This window comes from Larus michahellis, chromosome 3, assembly GCF_964199755.1.
Source record: "Larus michahellis chromosome 3, bLarMic1.1, whole genome shotgun sequence".
Lineage (NCBI taxonomy): Eukaryota > Metazoa > Chordata > Aves > Charadriiformes > Laridae > Larus > Larus michahellis.
Window position 1 is genome coordinate 26,578,500 of NC_133898.1, and position 21,646 is coordinate 26,600,145.

General features: G+C 36.1%; 1 protein-coding gene across 6 annotated transcripts in view; it reads left to right on the forward strand.

The window, feature by feature from the left end:
* EPRS1 (glutamyl-prolyl-tRNA synthetase 1) overlaps positions 1-21,646 on the forward strand; it is a 40,207-nt gene that overhangs the window by 6,357 nt on the left and 12,204 nt on the right. The window contains exons 3-23 of one of the 6 annotated variants that reach the window (XM_074579297.1): positions 894-993; positions 2,861-3,017; positions 4,166-4,305; positions 4,963-5,057; positions 6,336-6,462; positions 6,944-7,136; positions 7,506-7,677; positions 8,674-8,907; positions 9,917-10,001; positions 10,330-10,389; positions 10,687-10,707; positions 12,791-12,901; positions 14,463-14,599; positions 15,318-15,525; positions 15,951-16,063; positions 16,682-16,799; positions 16,894-17,271; positions 18,100-18,330; positions 19,010-19,252; positions 20,053-20,283; positions 20,607-20,872. In XM_074579297.1, the coding sequence (XP_074435398.1) occupies positions 894-993; positions 2,861-3,017; positions 4,166-4,305; positions 4,963-5,057; positions 6,336-6,462; positions 6,944-7,136; positions 7,506-7,677; positions 8,674-8,907; positions 9,917-10,001; positions 10,330-10,389; positions 10,687-10,707; positions 12,791-12,901; positions 14,463-14,599; positions 15,318-15,525; positions 15,951-16,063; positions 16,682-16,799; positions 16,894-17,271; positions 18,100-18,330; positions 19,010-19,252; positions 20,053-20,283; positions 20,607-20,872 (3,420 nt within the window). The remainder of the gene's footprint in view (positions 1-893; positions 994-2,860; positions 3,018-4,165; positions 4,306-4,962; positions 5,058-6,335; positions 6,463-6,943; positions 7,137-7,505; positions 7,678-8,673; positions 8,908-9,916; positions 10,002-10,329; positions 10,390-10,686; positions 10,708-12,790; positions 12,902-14,462; positions 14,600-15,317; positions 15,526-15,950; positions 16,064-16,681; positions 16,800-16,893; positions 17,272-18,099; positions 18,331-19,009; positions 19,253-20,052; positions 20,284-20,606; positions 20,873-21,646) is intronic. The other 5 variants (XM_074579299.1, XM_074579298.1, XM_074579301.1 and 2 more) reach the window with 5 other exon arrangements.

Sequence of the window (21,646 nt, forward strand, 5' to 3'; positions counted from 1 at the left end):
TTATCTGGAGACTTGACGGTTGTGATGCATCTTTCTTCCAAAGCTCTTTAATAAATATTAATGAAAATGTTCACATTTACCTTAGATTAATTTTAAGCTAGATTTCTGACAGTATGCAGCTTTTTGTAATACTGTATGTAAGGTAGAAAAGGGAGATTAAAACACAGAAAGAAGTACGCGCTTTGGAGAGCCTTTTGTCTCCAGATAGATCTATTGAGAATTTTCAACAGCAGAATGGGGACAGCAATTTCAAATTAGTCTTTCATCTGGAGAAGACTGGGTGAAAAACAGAAATACAGACAGCCAAGTTGTTCAACAGGGGATAGTCTCTATGAAGTGTGAATTGAGTAAAGTGAGTAACAAATGAACAGGTTTTTTTACTCTGATGCTAGCCCTTAAAACCACAGTGGACGCCTCTTGATTCCTCTGTAGATTCTCTGGGAATCCTCTTCAAAATCATCCTTCTTGTATGAAAAGAAAAGAAAACAATGTTGATTTAGCTTCTTATATTCTGGAAGATATGTAGCTCAGGTTATGCTTATTCATTCTGTCAGATGTGGAGAGTTTAATTTTTTGAAAGAATAATCAGAGGGTTTTTTTCATTAGAATCATTTTGGTTGGAAGAGACCTTTAAGATCATCAAGTTTCTGTCTATCTAAACAAAATTGTTTCATGTTTAGAAGCTTCTATCACCATCTGTTGTTAGAAAAGCAAGGATTGATATATTCTTTTGCTAGGTAATATTTTTTTATTCTGGTGGCCTGGTACCTGTTGGTTCACTCAGAAATTATTTTGCCTTTGCTTTACACATCTTTCAACTCTGTGTGTACAATTAAAATTGAACTGGAGGTAGTAATTTAATACACTTTTGTCTTGCCTCTTTCTTTTTTTAGGAATGTTTCATTTACCAATGTGAATTCAATAGCTCGTTATCTGGCTAGAGTTGCTGGTTCTGCTGGGTTGTATGGTTCGAATCTGTTGGAACACACTGAGGTGAGAAGGAATCGTGCTCATCTTTTTTTCTTTTCCTTTTTCACCTCTTGTTTGGCCTGTGATCAAAGTTTTTTTTGGTTGGTTTGTTTGTGGTTTTGGAACTTGTGTCTATTGTTCTGCATTTTATTGTTAGATTGAGGTTCCAACTACGTGGGATGCTGAGGGTTTTGTTTTCTTAAGCTTGCTCCTTCTTATAAAGAAGAGTAATCTGACCTTTGAAAGGGCTGCCCTTTCCACCCCTGGAACAGCAACTAGTAACATGACAGTTCACTAATATAAGATAATTCAGGTGGGAAGGTGACATCTGCAATTTTCCCTCTTCACTTTCCTCAGCTCTGTTGCCATCAGTTGCTACCTTGTAACACTTAAGTGGGACACTAAGGAACACTGTATGACATTGAAATACTAAATTAGTTTTTTTCTGTATATGGTGGACAAAACCCTGACTCTGATTTCATTCAGTGAAATGTGTTGACACATCGCCACATAGATGGACTGTTCCGTTGTGCAGAGCCCTGCATTCTGTAATGCTTCCCTAGTGGTGCCATGAGGGCACCAGAATTTTTGTGCCAAAGGGGGAACTTTTTGGTCTTGCTTACACGGATTACAAAAAGTTATTAGGAACTGTGGATATATATGAAACGAGAGGGAATTTTTCCTGAGTCTAGCTCAGAATAATGATATGCTGAATCTTAAATTGTTAGCTGAAACCTACAAAAAAATTGAAATTTATTTCCTCTGAAATTTGGGGAGGGGCTGAAGGACTTGATTCAGCTCTTTTCTACAACTACTTGAAGCTAGTAGTAATCACTCTTCATCCCTTACAGCTGGTATCAAGGGAAGTGTTGTCTTAAGATGTTGCTTGTAAGGCATTTAAAAAGTTGTAGGTTATTTTGTGGCTATTTAAACTTTCTGACCAAAACCCTTGTTTTTAAGTTAAGCCCCAAGATCTCTGCAAACACACTTTCAAGATTGCTATTCCTGATAAAATACTTTTCACTTCTGCATCTTTCAAAAATAAACTCTTACTTCGAGAAGTACAGTGACAGCTGCATTTATGGTGCAAATATTTTGGAGCATAACTGCAAATGACTGAACTGAATTCTGTGGTGGTGTAATTACATCTGTGCCTGCCACGTTGTCTTGAATATTGGAAGGAGTCCTGATGCAATTTACAGAACACTTGCATGTGAAATAGGAACAGAGGACTAGAAGAGACACTTAGTCTCTTATGGGATGGAAGGATTCAGTGTATAGACAGGGCTACAGTATTAACCAAGGGCTTGATTCTTAATATTTTTTTTTGTGTTTATGTACCAAGATATATTTCCTTTTATGGGAAAAGACTTTTTTGCAGGAGAGGGGGGAGGGAAATGAGGTCGAGGAGGGATTTGATTTCTTCAAATCTAAAAGGAAATGAGACAGAGAAGATAGGGAGTGAGGGGAAGATGGTATACTTACCCAATAGCAGTACCAGGAAGATCAAATAGGTCACAAATGTAGTGTGTAAATAGTTGAAGGATAATGATGTTTGTGTGTGGTAAATAAGTACCTGAGAACTTCTGACTATTTTTACCAATGCAGATATCTTCAGTGAAGTTGGCATTTTCAGCAGTTCGAGTACAACCTGAAGGAAGAAATTAAATTTAATCATGTAGTATAATTCTGGGTGAATGTTTTGGTATATTTTATTTTAAAAATTCTTTAAGCACATATTATAATTTATTGTCCAATATATTTAATGCTATTGTTGCAGTTAATATTTTCTGATCAACTATCAAATAGTTTGTATATTACTTCAATTTTTTAACAAGCTTCTTTCTCATTCCTTTAGTAACTTTGACTGTCTTTTGTCTGTTAAAACTAGATTGACCATTGGCTGGAGTTTAGTGCTACAAAGTTATCTACAGCCAGCCAGTTTCTTTCAGCAGTCCAAGAGCTCAACCACTGTCTGTCTCTAAGAACGTACTTGGTCGGAAACTCTCTGAGTCTTGCAGACTTGTGTGTCTGGGCTGTACTAAAAGGTATCAGTATATGTTCTCGCTTTCATTGGCTTGCAATTAGTGTATACCAGGAGTCCTCAAATTTCCTTATTTGTGGATGCTAGTAACGACTCTTAAGTTGTACGCCAGACTGTATACTATTATGCATATTGCTTTGGCCTATGCATTGCTAGTGATGGGAATAATATAGCTTAGGAAACTTGGAATTTTTTTAAATTGTTGTTATATTTGGAAATTCATAGGATGTAATCATAGATGGGAATTGTTTTAAGTTCTTTTGTGTTAACTGTAAGAGTGTCTTTTTATTATCTGTTGCCTATAAAGGAAAATTTCCTGTGATGCAAAATTTTTGATTAAATCTTTAAGTTATTTTGTAATACAGACTAAAATTATATACACAGACCTTTCCATGACATTATCTTAGTAGAGGAAATTTCTTTGGTGTTTAGTTTGAATTATTAAAAGAGGTGTATGTTACCCTGTGAAATATACTTTGGAGGTTAAAAGAAGGTTTGATGATCTGTTTTTATGGATTTGGCTTTTATATTCTCTCAGATGTGTGTCTAAAGTTGATAGGTGTCAATCTACCATTTGGTATACCCGAATTCCTCTTGAAAGTAAAATGCATATTCAAGATTAAAAGCTGACATCTTTTGGTATTTTTTTCAAAGTTGCTGTTCTTGAGAGAAATCTGATGGGAGTGGACTTCTTTCATGTTTTTTCTCCTTTCCCTGTCAGAATCTTTCTAGTGAAGTTGTGTTCCTTGAAAATTAGATTGTGGGAACACAGCCCCTCAAAAATAAAGGGTAGTATTGATACGTGCTTCACTTCTGATAAAGCTTAGAAAACATCAAATGTAGACACAGTAGAGGGATATCCTATATTTCTATTTAAAAAAAAAAAAGTTGTTATTAATGTATGTTCCCCAGTCCCCCCCACCTTCTGCTTTGACAATTCCAAGAAAGGATGCAGTATGTTTTGGGTTTGGAGGGAGTTTATTTAATTTCCTTTAGAATGACTTGTGTCCACATGACTAAATGTCTTTTCAGAAGAGAGCATAAGTAGATTTTTTAAAAAATCATAATCTTTTTTTAGTCTTAAAAATTGCTGTTGGTAATCATTCCATTTTTATAATTTAATAGCTTGAAAAATGTTTTGTTTTCTAACAGATAATAACATATGGCAAGAGCAATTACAGCAAAACAAAGCTCCTGTGCATGCAAAGCGATGGTATGGCTTTCTTGAGGTACAGCGTGCTTTTCAGTCAGTAGGAGCCAAGTGGTCTTCTGGTACAGCAAAGGTTAAAATGGTAAGATTTGCTCAGATCCTCTGGAGAGCGTAGCTTTGTTTGTGTGAATACACTGTAAGACAATATTTCTTTTTTAAGTTAGAGAATTAAAAGTTAAAAGGAATCAGTTGTACAGTACATTAAATATTTGTAAACTCTTGTTTAAAGATAAAGCTGTCACTTTCACATTTAGAAAGGCATGAGTGGTGTAGTCCAGTGCTTAAATAGAACCATGTAAAAATGGCACCTCTAAATCAGCACTGCTTTTTAGATATATTGCTTGATTTTTCTAAGGAGGATTTTGAGATCCTGATAGACCTGCAAAGATTGCAGTCCTTGGTCGATTGAACTTGTTGATCACATTCAGGTTAAGAACACTAAGAAAGAAAAACTTGGCTAGCAACTGTTTTCTTCTGTGGAATAAATTAAACAACTTGAGGATATTTTTTCACTCCTGGATCAAGTTTGAAGACAGAATAACTTAAAACTCCAGAATTAGTCTTGTCTTGAAGTAGTACGAGTAATGTGAAAGTTGTGAAGAGATGAATTTGGGGTCCGATATGGCAGCTTTTTGTCGCCTGGTTTGAAAGGACACCTCAGTGCAGAAGCTATTCTCTAGCATCCTATATCTGATTATACAGCTAGTGCAATCTGTAATTATGTCTCTTAATTTTTAAGGCAACAGAAAAGAAAGCGGATGTTGGAAAGTTTGTTGAACTTCCTGGTGCAGAGATGGGAAAGGTCATTGTAAGGTTTCCGCCTGAAGCAAGTGGGTAAGAAACATAAATACTTGAGAAGGTTCTATTTCTGTTATTTCTTAAAAGTGTGCTTTGGTGAGGATGTTAATCAGCTTACCAGACAAGACTTTTAAGCCAAAAGATTATTTAAAGCTTTGTCCACACCTACATTAGAGCTGTATATTTACTTTTCCTCTCTACCTCATTGCACCGTTGCCTGAACTTGGAGTAGGGATGTTAGTTGCCAGCAGGTGACATGGTGCTGCTCAGCAGTGGGATGAGGAGAAGCTGAAGGACAGCATTTGCATGGATAATGGAGGCATGTGCACTGACAAGAGCTATGATGTGTAAATACAGTCTTTATGAGTTGGGTGAAAGGACTCATAGTGCTTCTCAAGGAAGCTTAGATTTGAGAAGGGAAAGATGCATGGTATAGCTTCCCTTTGGGAAGCTTGACATCAGATGTGCAATCGACACCTTTGGCCCAGGGGTCCAGATTGTATGTAGTTCCGAAACACGAACTCCTTAAAGACCACACAATGGTGATGTGATGAGCTAATTTAATAAATAAAATTTTCACCCAGCTTTTAATTTTCTGTTTCTTTTTAGAATTGCATGATGGGCTGTAAAATTTCCACGACTGCATTTCTTCATTAATCTGGTTGTTCAGCATCATGTGACTTCTGTAGTAGTGTTTCTTACTCTATTAGTCCAGTATAAACTGTTGCTCAAATATCATAAATTATGTATGTGTATAACATATATCGTTCTCACATTAGTAGCTTTTAGTGTCTTAATTCTGGTGTTTTACTTAAAACACTGTTCTTTAGGGACACATATTTTTAATTTTCTTTGGAAGTTATTTTCATTTTGTGGATTTGGGATTTTTGTATTTATTTTAAATCGACAGTAGCTTTTTAGCTTATGTTAAAAATACATAGCAACCACCATTTCAGAAAATTCCACTTTTCTGAATGTGGTAAGTTCAGATTATCTGGTAGCTACTACTGAGTATCATCAACAGTTAAGTTAGTCTGTAAAATTGGAGATAATTGCAGTCCTATCTTTTATATCCATAGTTCACTCCAATTTACAGATTTAGGTATTTTTAAACAGTTAACTACTGAATTTATAGTAGAAAAAATGTAATCTATTTTCATAAATGTATAGTATTTTAACAAATATCGTGGTTTGTTTTTTTTTTTGTTAAACTTAGGTATAACTTTCCATTCTTTCTCCTTCCCTCACCAAAAAAAAAAAATTCTAGCTGAAGTAGTGCTGGTGTACATATTTATTTTTTATTTCCTTTTTTAGGTATCTGCATATTGGTCATGCCAAAGCTGCCCTGCTAAATCAGCACTACCAAGTTAACTTTAAAGGAAAACTTATTATGAGATTTGATGACACAAATCCAGAAAAAGAGAAAGAAGACTTTGAAAAGGTATGATAAGAGAGCAGGGAAATCCATTCACTGTATAGCTAATTCAAAGGTAAATGGCGTGCAGATCTGCTCTTGCACACTTTTTTTGCGCTAGATTTTAATGGTATTAGTATTACACTTAATTTCTTCCAAGTGTAAGACTTTCCATCATCTTTACCTTTCTCCAGTGTATATTTTACAGTATGTCAATAAGCAACTCTTGCAATACACTGTTGTTTTGATTGTATAAATACTACTTAGTCCATAACAAGTAATTTGTTTCAGCTTTCATCTCCTTTTCTTGTCTGATCTCATATAATTGTAGGCTGTGAATGAATGATACTCTCTTTCATTCATATTATTCTTTCATGCGTATTATTCTTATGGCTTATCCTTCCTGGACAATGGAGCATTAAAAACACCACATCTAGCATGAAGAGGATAGAGGTTTAAGAAAACTATCTTTCCTGAATATTACAGTATACAATTTCACACTTTGCAGGTTATTCTTGAAGATGTTGCAATGTTGCACATCAAACCAGATCAATTTACGTATACCTCAGATCACTTTGAAGCAATAATGAAATATGCTGAGAAGCTTATTCAAGAAGGGAAGGCATATGTGGATGATACTCCTGCAGAACAAATGAAAGCAGAGCGTGAGCAAAGAATGGAATCTAAACACAGAAATAACTGTAAGATATTTTAAGCTTCCATCTTGCTTTCTTATCTTTTTAATTTGGCATCAAAACTTGATTTTTATTAACAAAGATGGATGAGATGACTAATGGCATATCTCTAAGGTCCTTATAGGAACTTAGAAGTGTTTAGTGCTTTGTTCTGCAAGGCTAGAGTAAGTGTAGATTTAGACAGGTGCATTAAACTTGTATATGTATGAATTCATCACCATTCATTACTACTTTTAAAAAATTAAAAATGTAAAATGTATGAAAATGAATTCTGGTGAGGAGGGTGACACTGCTTTTTGTTACTGCAGTAAGAAAATGTGGTTCTATATCAACTTTGTCATACCTTAGAAAATGATTTATTTTTATTGTTTTTAGGTGTTAATAAGAATCTACAAATGTGGGAAGAAATGAAAAAGGGAACAGAATATGGACAAACATGTTGTCTAAGAGCAAAAATAGATATGAGTAGTAACAATGGATGTATGAGGGATCCAACTCTTTATCGTTGTAAAAACCAGCCTCATCCACGTACTGGAAATACATACAAGTATGTCCACTTCCTCCATGTGTGGTTTTTGCTCTTTTCAGGGCATTTACCATTCCTTAATAAACTTCTTTAATGCTTGGAACCTGCTAGTATTTTTCAGGCAGAATATGTAATGAGTCTCTCGACTTTCTGAAACTTCTGCAAATGACCTTTAAAACCTGTGAGTTGGCCATCATGGTCAGCAGTGAATATTATTTCAGTTTTGGTCCATAAATACATTGTATGCTAGTGAAGAGCTTTGAGTCGCAACGTGAATTAAGATTTAATGGCTGTATCTTCAGCAACAGAGCTGTTTGCTTTAGCTCTTGGAGCTTAAACAGACCCACGGCAATTTTACATTGCTACAGCTTTATATTGCTGCAGATCATCCTTCCTTAATCTACTTACCTTTGTGGCTGCTTCCATTTTCACAGCAACTGCTGTCTTTGTGCAGAATGAAGAATTACTACATTGTGCATTGAAGTAAGCCTACTCAATTGTTCAAGGCTATGGTTCAGTGCTTGTTTGAAACCTCTGCTTCCAGCTGTACAACTCCCTTTTTGGAAACATTGATTTAATGTGTGTATAATACTAAAGTTATGTCTGTGGGTAGCGCTTTGTTTTTAAACATGAAAGGTTTGCTCATTATTCAGTCAACTAATGATTCTTTTTGATAGTTAAGGAAAAAATGCCATAAGCTAGCATTTTACGTGTTTGAAAAAAAAAACAGTAGCAGTGTAGGGATTAGGATTTCTGTTTTTTTTTAGTCTTTAATATTAAGGCTATAATCAATTAATTTCTTGAAGGCTTTCTTTGTTTTAAAAATGTATTTTCCTCTATCTTTTTATGGACAATTTGTTGTGTATGTGCTATTTTAGTCTTCATATGAAAGTTTTCAGGATTGTAGATTATAAATATTTATAATCTATAAATATAAATTATGCTTAGTTTAAATGCTTACATGTGAGGAAAGTGTTTAGTTGTTCTGCCCTGCTAATTTAAGGTCTTTATTCGCAGGGTTTATCCCACATATGACTTTGCCTGCCCCATTGTTGACAGTATTGAAGGTGTCACACATGCATTGAGAACAACTGAATACCATGACAGAGATGAACAATTCTACTGGATCATTGAGGCACTGGGCATAAGGAAACCATATATATGGGAGTATAGCCGACTAAACCTCAACAACACTGTGCTCTCTAAGAGAAAGCTTACGTGGTTTGTCAATGAAGGGCTTGTGGATGGATGGTATGTTACATGGTTGTAGTTCAGCGTTGTTCCTTAAGATACTTGTGACTGATGCACATATTCTCTGTTTTGGACAGTGTTTAGACATCAAAGCAGCATGAATGAATATTCAAACAATATTTAAAAATATAGATTAAGCACAGTGGCTTCTGCATGTAGAGTGTATCTGTTTATTACTCTACAGTAACTGTGTAATTACGTATTCATATCCTGTAATAAACGTGAGGTAGCTTATTTTTGGACTCTGGCTCTTGCTACGGGTGCTACTTAACATACTTTCCACTCTGAGTCATGAAATACATTCCTGAGCAATGCCAGAAGGGGGCCTGAATTGAAGAACTTCTGGTCCTATCCATCTAGTCAAATCCATCCTACTTCCCTCCCTCCTGCATGCCGTGGGTTTACACTTCTGCAAGTAGTTTCCGTGGAGCCATTTTCTTTTTTTTTAGATGCGTAGCTGGTCTTATGATGACCTCTCCCTCCCTAAGCCTCAGCAAGGTTTGATTTGTGTTCCCACCAAAACATATTTTGCATTTCAGATTAGGCCTTTTTACTTCTTGCATAAAAAAATAAAATCATAGAAATCTATCACTTATGTCACTGAGAGATAACATTGTAGTTGTGACTCATCTCTTTTTGGTTTCTCTTGAGCAATAAAGAATCAAGTGCTGTTGTTTCAAGTTCCGTTATTCAGGTGCCATTGAAAAGAAAGTAATGTGATAGGCACATAACTTTTGCCTTGCCAGTTTGAATAGTTATAGGTGAAGAGCCTCTTCACCAAGAGATGGCTTCCCTCCCTGAGGTGAAGCAGAAGAAAATCTGCAACACACATTTTGTATGGATAAGAGGTCAGTCTTTCAGTTAGGTGTTATCTAGCTCTTAATTCACACAAGCAAAATACATTGAAGCTGTACCTTTTATGTGTGGCAGTATTAGTAAAGTTTTTGATCAGTCTGACTAATAAGTAGAATGTAGCATGTGACACTGGTGAAACATCTTTTTCTACTAGGGATGACCCAAGATTTCCCACTGTGCGTGGTGTCCTAAGAAGAGGCATGACAGTTGAAGGGCTCAAACAGTTTATTGCTGCTCAGGTGGGTGTTTTCTTTTCTTCTGATGCTTTGAATTTCATTTGTTAAGGACAAGGTTTTGTGAAGTTTCAGTTAAAGTATTTGTCACCGGGAGGCTTCTTCTTTTAAATTTTTGCTGCTTCCATGTGTACTGCTTCAACAATATTAACACCTGTGAGCAGGTCCTGGCAAAATGGGGTAGGAGGTTTCTTACTTTAGAAAGTGTCTATTTTGCAAGTTCAGGATGCCTTTCTAAACTGTTTTGATGAATGCAAACCGTAGTGGGTTTGTAGTCTTTAAAGGAGTCTAATAGCTAGAATTTTTATATTAATGTGGTGCGGTTTTTTTCCAGGGCTCATCTCGATCTGTCGTGAATATGGAGTGGGATAAAATTTGGTCCTTTAACAAAAAGGTATGTGCTTACTTGAATTTGATGCTGCTCCTGGTATCCTCTTTCTGGGATGTGTAGAGAATCCAACGTTCATTGGAGTGCTGCTTATCACAACAAGTAGCAGTTGCAATATGTTGCATCATTTGGCACACTTTCAGGAAAATGGAATGTCCCCCCCCTTTCTAACCTGAACTAGCACTAATCCTATTGATTCTCCTATACCAATACTTACTTGCCTTACTTAGTAGTATGGGTAAAGATAATGATATTTGCTGTAAATCTGATGTGAAAACTGCATTTCATTTTTCTGCTTTCAAGCTGCGAGCTATCTGTAAGAAGGTATTACTTAATGCTTTTTACCTTAGCATATAGCTTACAGTGCTGTAAGCATACATAGCATAAGCTATCATTTTGCAGCTTCATAGCACAGTCACATTTGCTTATATAACAGGAGCTCTACAAACCCACTGAAAATGCATTATTCCTAGTTTTAAAAGGCTGCCCATTTCTGGTCTGGCTTATTTGTTAACAGAAACACAAATCTTATTCAATTTGATTCATGTTGGCCGCTTTTCCTTTCTGTGGCAAAAGGACAAACACACTGGGTAAACTGCCTTTGTAGATAAAACCAGCACTGCTGATGTTTCTGACTGAATGTCAAATAAGGAATATTGCATCTTGACATGGTTATCGCTTTTTGGCAGCGGATGCTTGGACACTATAATAAGGCGAATTGTTATAACGCTGGTTGCATATTTTGTGTGATTGTGGAAACACCTGTTATTTTGCATTGGGATTCCTGCTTGGTTTTGCTTAGATGGTACCCAGATCTGTTAATTTCAGTAGTTTTTGCTTGTCTGGCATGTGTCTTGTATTTCTTCATGTATTTTGCGTTTGGTCTGCTACATACACGAAGGCTTATGAATTGGTTCTTTCTGTTGCTGCATAAATATACTTATGACTGAGAATTGGTTTGTGGGGAAAAATCTACAATAGACTGTCAGGGATCATTTTTTTAATTGGCTTTTAAATGGAGTTTCTTAGACCTCTGACTCAACTCCTTGGACAGCACCATATTTATTAGCCAATTTTATTTACACGTATCTGTGCAGATAGTTTGCAATCTGCAATATGAGCAAAAACAATTGGTTGCGTGCAGGTAGTTCTGAGCTCAAAGACTTCATCAGTGTGAGAGCTCTTATTTCATATCTTACCCTGTAGTTATGCTACTGACTTTTTAACACCTGTCATCTAAGGAAGGATTGTGAGTTTTAATAAGTAAAATAAAGAGCCTGGTAATAACATTGTAAAATTCATTCATTTAGTTATCAAAATTATGATATTAAATGACATAATACACTTATATTTTGAGAAACATACATGAGTCCTTTTTTGAAATGTGTGTCTAACGTTCAGGAGTCTGACTTCAGTGACTATGAGCTTACAGACGTGTGACTTCTTAAAAGTATATCATCATATCGCCTTCCTTGCTAATGTGAAGTAATTAGATACTAAATATTTTTTTCTAAAATTGCCGTGTGGTTTTTCACTTGAGCAGGAATAAACTAACGAGAAAACAGTCAGTTTATATTAATAAAAGCAAGTGTTTTCCATTGTGTTAGTTTCCAACTAAACTGCTAGATCTCTGATGCTCCTTTTGGACCTAGACAACTGTTTTATTTGAATTATGTTTTTAAGTGCCTCTGAACAGTTTGACAAACTGGTATTTCAGGTATGAAAAATGCTGTGAAAAACAGACAGTAGAGTTTGAAAATGGACAATAAAAATACAGGAAGACATTTTAGTGGTATCTTTTTCTTGCCAAACTCATGTTGTAGAAATCCTGATGAAGTCAATGTTATGGTGTTGCCTTATTATAGTATCTAATGCGTCTGTATTAAAATTGCAGACTTAATTAGTGCTTCCTCTATAGCCAGGTCTGTCCCTGATTCTGCTGGAGTACTGACCTGGAAAATGAGTACAGGATCAGGTCTTGTGCTGCTGGAAAAAGAACAAACTGCACTGATAAATTATCACTTACCACTTTAAATCCAGCTACCTAGAGAGAAAGTGGTACAGATGTAATAGCGTATGTGCATAGTAAAGCTATATCAAAGTACATTTTGCTGTCTTTCCTATGAAGAAAGCTCATAATTTTGGTTACTTCTGGTGTCAGTTCTACCCAATCTATTGGTTTTACACAAAGTATTTCAGTAAAGATGGGAAACTGTGAAGTATTACCACTGTTTTCTTACTTTTCTATGGGTTTGGATTAAAGTAATATTAAAGCAAATATAAAAAAATGCAGTAACATAAAGAATACCAGTTGAATATTCCTTTTTTGGTGGTTGTTGTTTTATACAACATCTTATTTCTCTGTCAATGCCATATATTTATGATCCGCCTCATTTGTTTTCTGCAGGTTATAGACCCAGTAGCACCTCGGTACACTGCTTTATTGAAAGATGCAGTGGTCCCAGTAAATATTCCTGAAGCTCAAGAGGAGATGAAAGAAGTGGCTAAACATCCAAAGGTTCTCACTTTACTCTCTTAATATTCTTGTATTGCAGATCAGTAAGGTTGGAAGTACCTTGGCTTGGAGCAGTCAGCAAGGAGAGTCCTGCTTTTAGATTGCTCAGACAGCATAAGATAAAACAAAGGTGTACTTTTTTTCACAGAATTGTCTAAAACTGGACAACTACTGAATGTATTTGTTCTGTTAAGAGGATGTAGGAAACTGCTTTTGTAAATATCTGAAGTGCATATAGACAGTGCATTGAAAGCCCTCTCTGGGAGTTTTCAGAAGAGGTGGGATGTTAATAGTATGGAGCTGTGTTCAGACTGTTTTTATTATTGTTTGATACTACCTTTCGCAGAGAATTTTAAATATAAAATTTTATTCAAGCTTTATGGGTATAATGCAGTGGATACTGCTTATCCATAAAAGTAAGGAATGCAGGAGATTTTTTTTAAAAATGGTTTATAAAATTAAACTTATGTAAAGAGGTGGTATATTAACCTGTTAATTCTACCAGTCTCTGGATTTTCTAATATCACTTTTAAAAGCAAGTAGTTATTATCAGAAGTTAAGAACTTGCTAATTTGATACTCTTAGTATCCAGTAAACAGAATAATATCCCTTAGGAAGGGGAGTGTGTTACTGATACAATACTTTTTTGGTGCTACAATTAGGAAAGATGCTTTTCTTTGAGCATGACATCTCAAATTGTGCTTAAGTTTCACTGAAAGCATCCCTACACACTTAGCCTGACAAAAAAGTGAATATTGTTGAGATTTTTCTTCATTTATTTCTTTCTATTTTGTCTCTCTTGAGTGTTCCTGTAGCCATTTCTTGTAACTGAGAGGTGGACATCTAGTTTGCGCTCTTCCCCTTGGCAGATAAACAAGGAAACAGGTTTTGAGAATATGCAAGTGAGAATTGTGAACTCTTTAAGAGTCGGAAAGTCTGGTCAGATGCAAGCCAGCGTATTAAAACATTGACATTAAAAATGCTGCCTCCAGAATATAATAAAATAAGTACTGACCAGAAGAAACAAATTTCAAACTCCCAATTGTTTGAAAAAGACTGAACTCACAGATGGCCTTAAAAAATAAAACAATTTAAAGCTGAGTATTTTTAGCGTTACAAGTGATGTATTTCTAATTTCTGTCTTTAGAAATCTATGCAGGTGAGAGAAGCTCCATATTTTTAAAAGATCAAAAAGAGAGCTATGAAATTGTTTTTGAAGGGAATTTCTATAGCAAAATGGAAACTTGAGAAAAACACTTAGTTTTTACCTGTAAGATGTGTGGACCTTAAGGAAACGGGATATGCTATCAGTTGTGTTGGAGCTGGTATTTGATAGAAGATAGGATTTTTTGAGTGTACTGTCAGAGAAATGCATGCAACACTTGTGGACAAGAAACCTGAGAGTGTTGCGGAAGAATACTATAGCTTTGTGTTGATGTTATTGTCCATCTTCTATCTGCATCTATTTCCTATCATAAATTAAGCAATGTTTTGGTACTGCATTAACTTTACTCAGTTTATATAGTGACAATTTCTCCTTTGAAATGAAAATCATTATTCACAGAATGTCGATGTCGGGTTGAAACCTGTGTGGTATGGCTCCAGAGTCCTGATCGAGGGTGCAGATGCAGAGACCTTGACAGAGGGAGAGGTGGTTACATTCATAAATTGGGGCAATATTGTCATCACCAAATTAAACAGGTAACCTGTTTTCTGGGAGATGAAATTAATTTTTGCTTTTCACCTTTTTGTTGATTTTTCTTTTAATAGGTAGCTTGTAACAGTAAAATATTAATGGCTGTCCATATATGTCCATTCTAGAATTCTGTAAATAGGTATCTACTTTGAAATATGCTACAAAACTGCATTTCAGCGTGAGCATATTTTACTGTAGATTCAGTTCTGAAATCACCAGTCAGTCCTGATACTGCATGTCCCTCTCATCCAGCATTCTCCATGTTTCTACAGTAATATTTCCACTGTGAAACTGCTTTTTCAGACACAAAAAAAACCACTTGGAATTTTAACAACTTTCACCCTGTAACTAATACTGCTTTTGCATGCTAAAAACTTAAATCTATCACAGATTCAGTTGCAGAACTGTTGAGGTGGGGAAGGAGACCGTTAATGTCATCATAGTATCTTTGAAATGGTTTTGTGTTGAGACAGTGGCAGAATGGGTGAGCTGGGATAGAGAACATAAGTATGTAGAGATTTTTTTCCCATGTTCTTTACTGTCTCATGATATTTAAGAAAATCAAATTAAAGGTGAGTTTCAACAGGAATGAATGCACTCTTTCATTTCCTCCATCTCCCACACTTCAAAATTGAGTTTTTCAGTGAATCTATTGATGGTCTGTAGTATCAAATGAGAACTAATCACTTAAGCTCTACTCTGATCATTTCTGTTTTTGTATAGAAATTCAAGTGGAAAAATCGTGTCCATTGATGCCAAGTTGAACTTAGACAATAAGGACTTCAAAAAAACGACTAAGATCACTTGGTTAGCAGAAAGTCCATGTGCACCGCTCATTCCAACTGTCTGTGTTAATTATGAACATCTGATCACTAAGCCAGTTCTAGGTAAAGATGAAGATTTCAAGCAGTACATCAACCAAAATAGCAAGGTAAGTTATCTTTTTGTCCTCTTTATTCCACAGAGCTTAATGTCTGGAGGTTTTTTTGCCATCACTATTTCTAGTTACTTTTTTTTAATTTAAAGATTTAATTTGTTGAATCATGTATTGGTGTGTCGAGTTTCCATGTTTCCATTTAACCTCTCATAACTTTAAAATATGACTCACTTTTTTTTTTTTTTGATGTTGCTTGGCTTTTACACATCTGGGACCAATAGTTTTGAGTTTTTGTCATGATGCATTCTTATGATACGGCATCTTTTTCTAGTACTTGATCTGCTGCCCCTGGAGAAAACTAACATTTCAACACTTCCAAAATCAGAAAATCACTATTATCCTTCTACAGCTCTACTGTATTTCTTCCTGTTTCTTGTGCTGTGTTAGATTTGGACTGATTTCTTTTTAACACTTAACAGCAAGAAGAACTGATGTTAGGTGATCCTTGCCTTAGGGATTTAAAAAAAGGGGACATCATACAACTTCAGAGGAGAGGATTCTTTATTTGTGATCAGCCCTATGAGACAGTGAGGTAAGCTACCTAAGAATGGCCTCAGCAGACTTCACAGAATTTGCTTTAGCTTGCTGTGTTCTAATGCCTTCACACATGCATTGGCAAGAGTAATGTTGCCTGTGAATATATTCCCCTTTACCATGACCTCTCTGTGGAATATTTTTGTGGACTGGCGTGACTTTTAGCTTGTACGTTCCTACCTCTTCGAACTGTCTGAGCCAAGCACATGGCAGTTTTGGTGCACCCCAACTAACTGGGACTTAGTAAAGAGATCATGGTTTCCTTGTGATTCTAAGTATATAAATTAAAGACCAATGTTATGGAATATAACAGGCATTTGCACAATACTAGTACTGAATATACTATTTAATTGTAACAGTTCTTTAGCAAGCTACCAAGCATCTAAGTTACACTGCATTTCAGCATAGTATTATAACATAAAGAAAACTTGTAGGTAACAGGAATCAATGCAGATCCCCAATTATGTAAATTTGGATAACTACACTTGTGTACAAAGGTAAACTTGCAGTTGTGCCAGAGCATCTTGTAGAAAAAGTAGAACATTTGTTTCAATAAATGTTTTATATGTTTCTTGTATGTCCTTTATTATTGTGTTTTCTATAAATCCTTTTATAGTCCTTACAGCTGTAAAGAAGCCCCATGCATTTTGATTTACATCCCTGATGGACACACTAAGGAAATGCCAACGTCTGGGTCAAAAGAGAAGACCAAAGCTGAAACTGCAAAGAAAGAGGTAAACTTGGGTTTTAGAACAGTGCCGTGAAATCTATTGCTGTACATGTATTGCTGTACAAGATTACCATGCTTTTTTTTTTTGTTTCTTTAAGGCTAGTTCAGCTGTAAAAGGAAAATCTGCTCCACTTGTTGCTGATACCTCTACTCCAGCCAGCACTGTATCAGAAGGTCACCTGGTCCTTTACAACAGGGTGGCTGCACAGGGTGATATAGTTCGTCACTTGAAAGCTAAGAAGGCATCAAAGGAAGATATTGATAAAGCTGTGAAAGAGTTGCTGGCCTTGAAAGCAGAATACAAAGAGAAGACAGGCCAGGAGTATAAGCCTGGAAATCCTCTAGTACCTGTAACTGAACTGTGTGTGTCTTCAAAGCTTGGGACCTCTGGTACCCTGGACAGCAAAGCTCTGTATGATAAAGTGGCAGAGCAAGGAGAAGCGGTCCGAAGACTGAAAGCTGAGAAAGCACCTAAGGTGGCTGATTAAACTAATATTTTGTTTGTTTGTTTGGGTTTGCATAGCCCATTGTCCTCTGTCTGTGGAGGTGAATGGGTGCTTGTGGATCCATGTTTTCATAGTGATCATCATTTGGACTGTCAAGATTTGTGTTTTCCAATGCTTATCTTTTAGCTAGATATGTATGATAAAGATTGTGTTAATATTCATAGAGGCAAGTAAATTCCTGTATTTCTTAGACTCCTGTTCTGAAATGTCGACAGGATTCACCCTACAGCATGAGTTGATTAAGCATCCAAATCTTGTCGTTGGGGTTGAAATGTCCTGCCTTATTTATTTATTTATTTATTTATTTAACTAAATATGGTCAAACTATGTGACTTCATAGGATTGACTTGTTGCTTTTTAGACCTTAAAAACAAAACACAGAAAGGAAAAAAGAAAGTAAAGATAAAAATACTACAGATATTTTTGAAACCTCTTCTTGTCTGGAGCTGAGCATAGACAACATAGCTACTAGTAGCTTTTTCTTTCTGTTCTTTCTAATGCAGAGCAAGAAAAGATGGGAAATAACACACTTTACCTGCTGGCTAAGTGGTGTTCGTAATAGTATCTTGGTGGCACCATAAAATCTAAATAAATGGGAAGATCTAAATAATTTATTGCTATAATTTGATTTAGGACTATTAGGAGAGAAAACTTCTCTGAACAACTCTACTAAATAGTTAAGAAAATGGAATAGGTGTGCATGAACTGCAGGTCTTTTCATATTTAAGGTGCACTTCCAAGTCTTATGTCTGTATGTCTTTGTTCCTCCCTCTTTCTGCCCCTTCCTTTCTCTTTCAGGATGAGATAGGTGCTGCTGTGGAAGTCCTTTTATCGCTAAAGGCAGAATATAAACAACAGACAGGCCAGGAGTACAAACCCGGAAGCCCACCTGTGGTCTTTGTCCCTCCTCAGTCTTCTCCTATTTCTACTCTTCCATCCCCATGTTCAGTAGACAGCAAATCTCTATACAACAAAGTAGCTGAACAAGGCGAAGTGGTCCGCAAACTTAAATCAGAGAAAGCTTCAAAGGTGTAATAGCAGTAAATACTTCTAAGTGGAACAATATTTTCAGTTTAGACTAAAACCTAATTGCAGGTTTTGCAAAACTTGAGGAACAAAATATAACTACTTTCAGATTCCATGAAGCGCTTTTTCAAATTCTCTTAAGCTGATATGGCTGACTTCATGGGTTCTGTGATAGTGCATGGAGAGCCTGGAAAATAAATAAACAATATCTTTTTTTAAGTGATACAAGATAAGTGAAGCAGAATATAGGCAGTAACTTGAAAAAAGGGCTGTAACTTGAAAGCTAAAATTGCAACAATGAATTTGGTAGTAAATGGATAGTGGCCAGCCAACTATTCTTCATTCAGAGTCTGAGTATTTGTTCCCATTCTCCAGTATACAAAGTCATGGGCTGCTCTAACTGCAGGAAACTAAGCTGCCTAAATGGGAAGCTTTCATGGCACAGAAGTCAGCCCATACATATACTGCATGATTAGGTCCTTTGATGTGCAACTCGTAGGTATTTTGGCTAAAAAGTTTTACCACAGAACTCAATAATGACAACTTATACTAGCAAGTTAGCTCTAGAATTTTTATTACAACAGCCTTGTTAGTGCCCAGGTTATGTTATCTTAGCTATTGTGTTGCATCTCTGTTGTTTCTATCTTTATCTGCAACTGCTGTTTTTCCTTTCTTGCTTCAGGAACAAGTAGATGAGGCTGTGAAAATTCTTTTAGATCTAAAAGCAGAATATAAACAAAAGACAGGTCAAGAGTACAAGCCTGGAAATCCACCTTCAACTCCTCCTTGTATACCTTCTACTGCACTTCCATCTTCTGTATCTAACTTGGCAACCTGTAGCTTAGTGGATGGCAAAGCACTTTATGATAATGTAGCTGAACAAGGGGAAGTGGTACGCAGACTCAAAGCAGAGAAAGCCTCCAAGGTATAATAGTAAACAGAGAGTAAGCAATTGTAATTCTTACCACGTTTTGCCACTGGGGGGAAATCTTTCACCAAGTAATAATCAAACAGTGTACTAAACTGCCTTATGGCCTGGTCATAGCTTAGCCATCAAACTTGCATGTTCTGATAATGTCACACAAGGCTACTCTGATGCTGGATACTTTCTTGACTCTGAGATATAAATTCTAAATTTGACTGTTGTAGAAAGTCAAACTTAACATTTGACATCTAGATGAATAGGCACAAGCATGGCAGATGTTAACCCTGCAGAAATTTTTAATGTATTTTACTTTTTCTTGCTATATTTGGGACAAGTAAAGATAAAAGTATATAGTCTACTGCAACAATAGCAAGACTTTTCAAAACTTGACAAATTCAGTGATAGTTGTAGAAAAGAAAACGAGACAAACCTATACGTTTTTTCCACCCTTATCTCTACCTTGCAGTATTGGTTTTGGTGCTGGGTTGTTTTTATTGTTTTGTTTTGTTTTAAAGCCCTTTTCTAAAGCAGCTTATTGTATTTTTCAGTGTAGATTCTGCTGCAGTTATTAACAGGTTGTAGCTGGCCAGGCGGGCTGGGGAACATTCTGGTATAAAGTGGCAGCTCTCAAACACATTGTTGTTGCTTGGGGAAGAGCTATTACTTGAGTCCTCCCCTAATTATGAAGCACTGTTTATTGCTAGATGGAAGTTTTATTTTCTTAACCTAAAAATCAATGCTTCTTGTGAGTTCTGTGTCTGATTCTCACCGGTACATCTTGGCATTTGTCCTCCATATAGGATGAAATAGATGAAGCAGTAAAACTCCTTCTTTCTCTAAAAGCTGACTACAAGGAAAAGACTGGGCAGGACTACAAGCCAGGAAATCCACCAGTAGCTCAAGGTGCTTTGCCTCAGGCATCAAACACAGTACCCAGTGGTCCAGACACGCCTGAAGCTAAAGCCCTGTTTAGCAAAGTAGCTCTTCAAGGAGATGAAGTTAGGAAATTGAAAGCAGAAAAAACAGAAAAGGTAAAAACATACTGTAATATATGTATTTAAATCTAACAATCTATTTTAAATTCAGTGTGATTATGGGAATTAGAAATGTATGTTTAGAATAGGCAGCATTTGAATTCTGAGATCTGAAATGTACTTTTAAAATTATTCCTGTCAAGTATGGTCCTTAAAATGTTAACGCATTTAAGTTAAGTATTGGCCTTTGCAGATTTTTCCCCCCAACACTGTATGGATGTCCACAATGCAATACATAGATCCATTTTACTTTTGTGATAGAGCCATTTTATTCCTGTGATTTCTGTATAAATTTCTCTTTATGCTTGAATTTCTTCAAGGAAAAGATAGATGCAGCTGTTAAGGAACTTCTTCAATTGAAGGCCCAGTATAAGTCTGTTGCAGGAGTGGACTATAAACCAGTTTCTGCTAGTGGCACTGATGACAAAGACAAGAAAAAGAAAGAGAAAGAGAACAAATCTGAAAAGCAGAGTAAGCAACAGAAGCAAATTGATGGCCCAAAAAAAGAACCTTTGCAAGGACAGACTGGTAATGAGCTCTCCTCAAATGGATCAGGAGAAGGTCAAGGCCCTAAGAAACAAACCAGGTAAAGATGTGATCTTCAGTGTATTTGCTAGAAACCTCAGTTGTTTACTTCTATTCAGATTTACTGAATCAATTTTACGGATTTCTCATTTCTCACTTGAAAGCGTGGACATTTGCAAAATAACTGTTCATTTTCATATTTAGGATCAAGCCAAAAGCAAGTTACTAGAGTTTATTTAGTGTCAGTTGTACTTCAGCATCCTACTGCAAATGTGCTGCTGTGTCTTGCCCAGCATAAACCCTGGAGAAAAAAACAGCCTTATGCATATTTCATTGTACTGTGGTTTCCAAAGTATTTGCTGCTAGTACCATGAGAAGCCCAACCCAGAGCCAGGCACTGCTGTTGTTGATGGTGGAACTCTACAGTGATGATTGCGTGCATCCCCTCTCCTGCTGCCACACAGAAAGTTTCGCAGTCTTCCCACAGCACGTATTATGCAGCACTATTTATTTTGTGTTTTAGATACATAAATCACATATTAGAGACAGAGGTGTGGTTATTTTGTATGGCAATTATGCCAGAAAATGCATTTTTCATCCTTAAATATTCTCTGATTGTAGAGATATAACAACTTTAGTTTTGTCAACTGTCATTTGAGCCTGGTGAGTTTAGCCTTCTTTAGAATTTCGTAATTTTACTGCTTATCTTCATTTTGGTGGTAGGGTCAGTTTTCTGTCTTAAATAGTATGGCTGACATTCACATGAATGGTGAATATGCATATGAATGGTCAAGTTGCATATGTTTCCTCAAATCGTAGTGACCAGCTAGGTAAG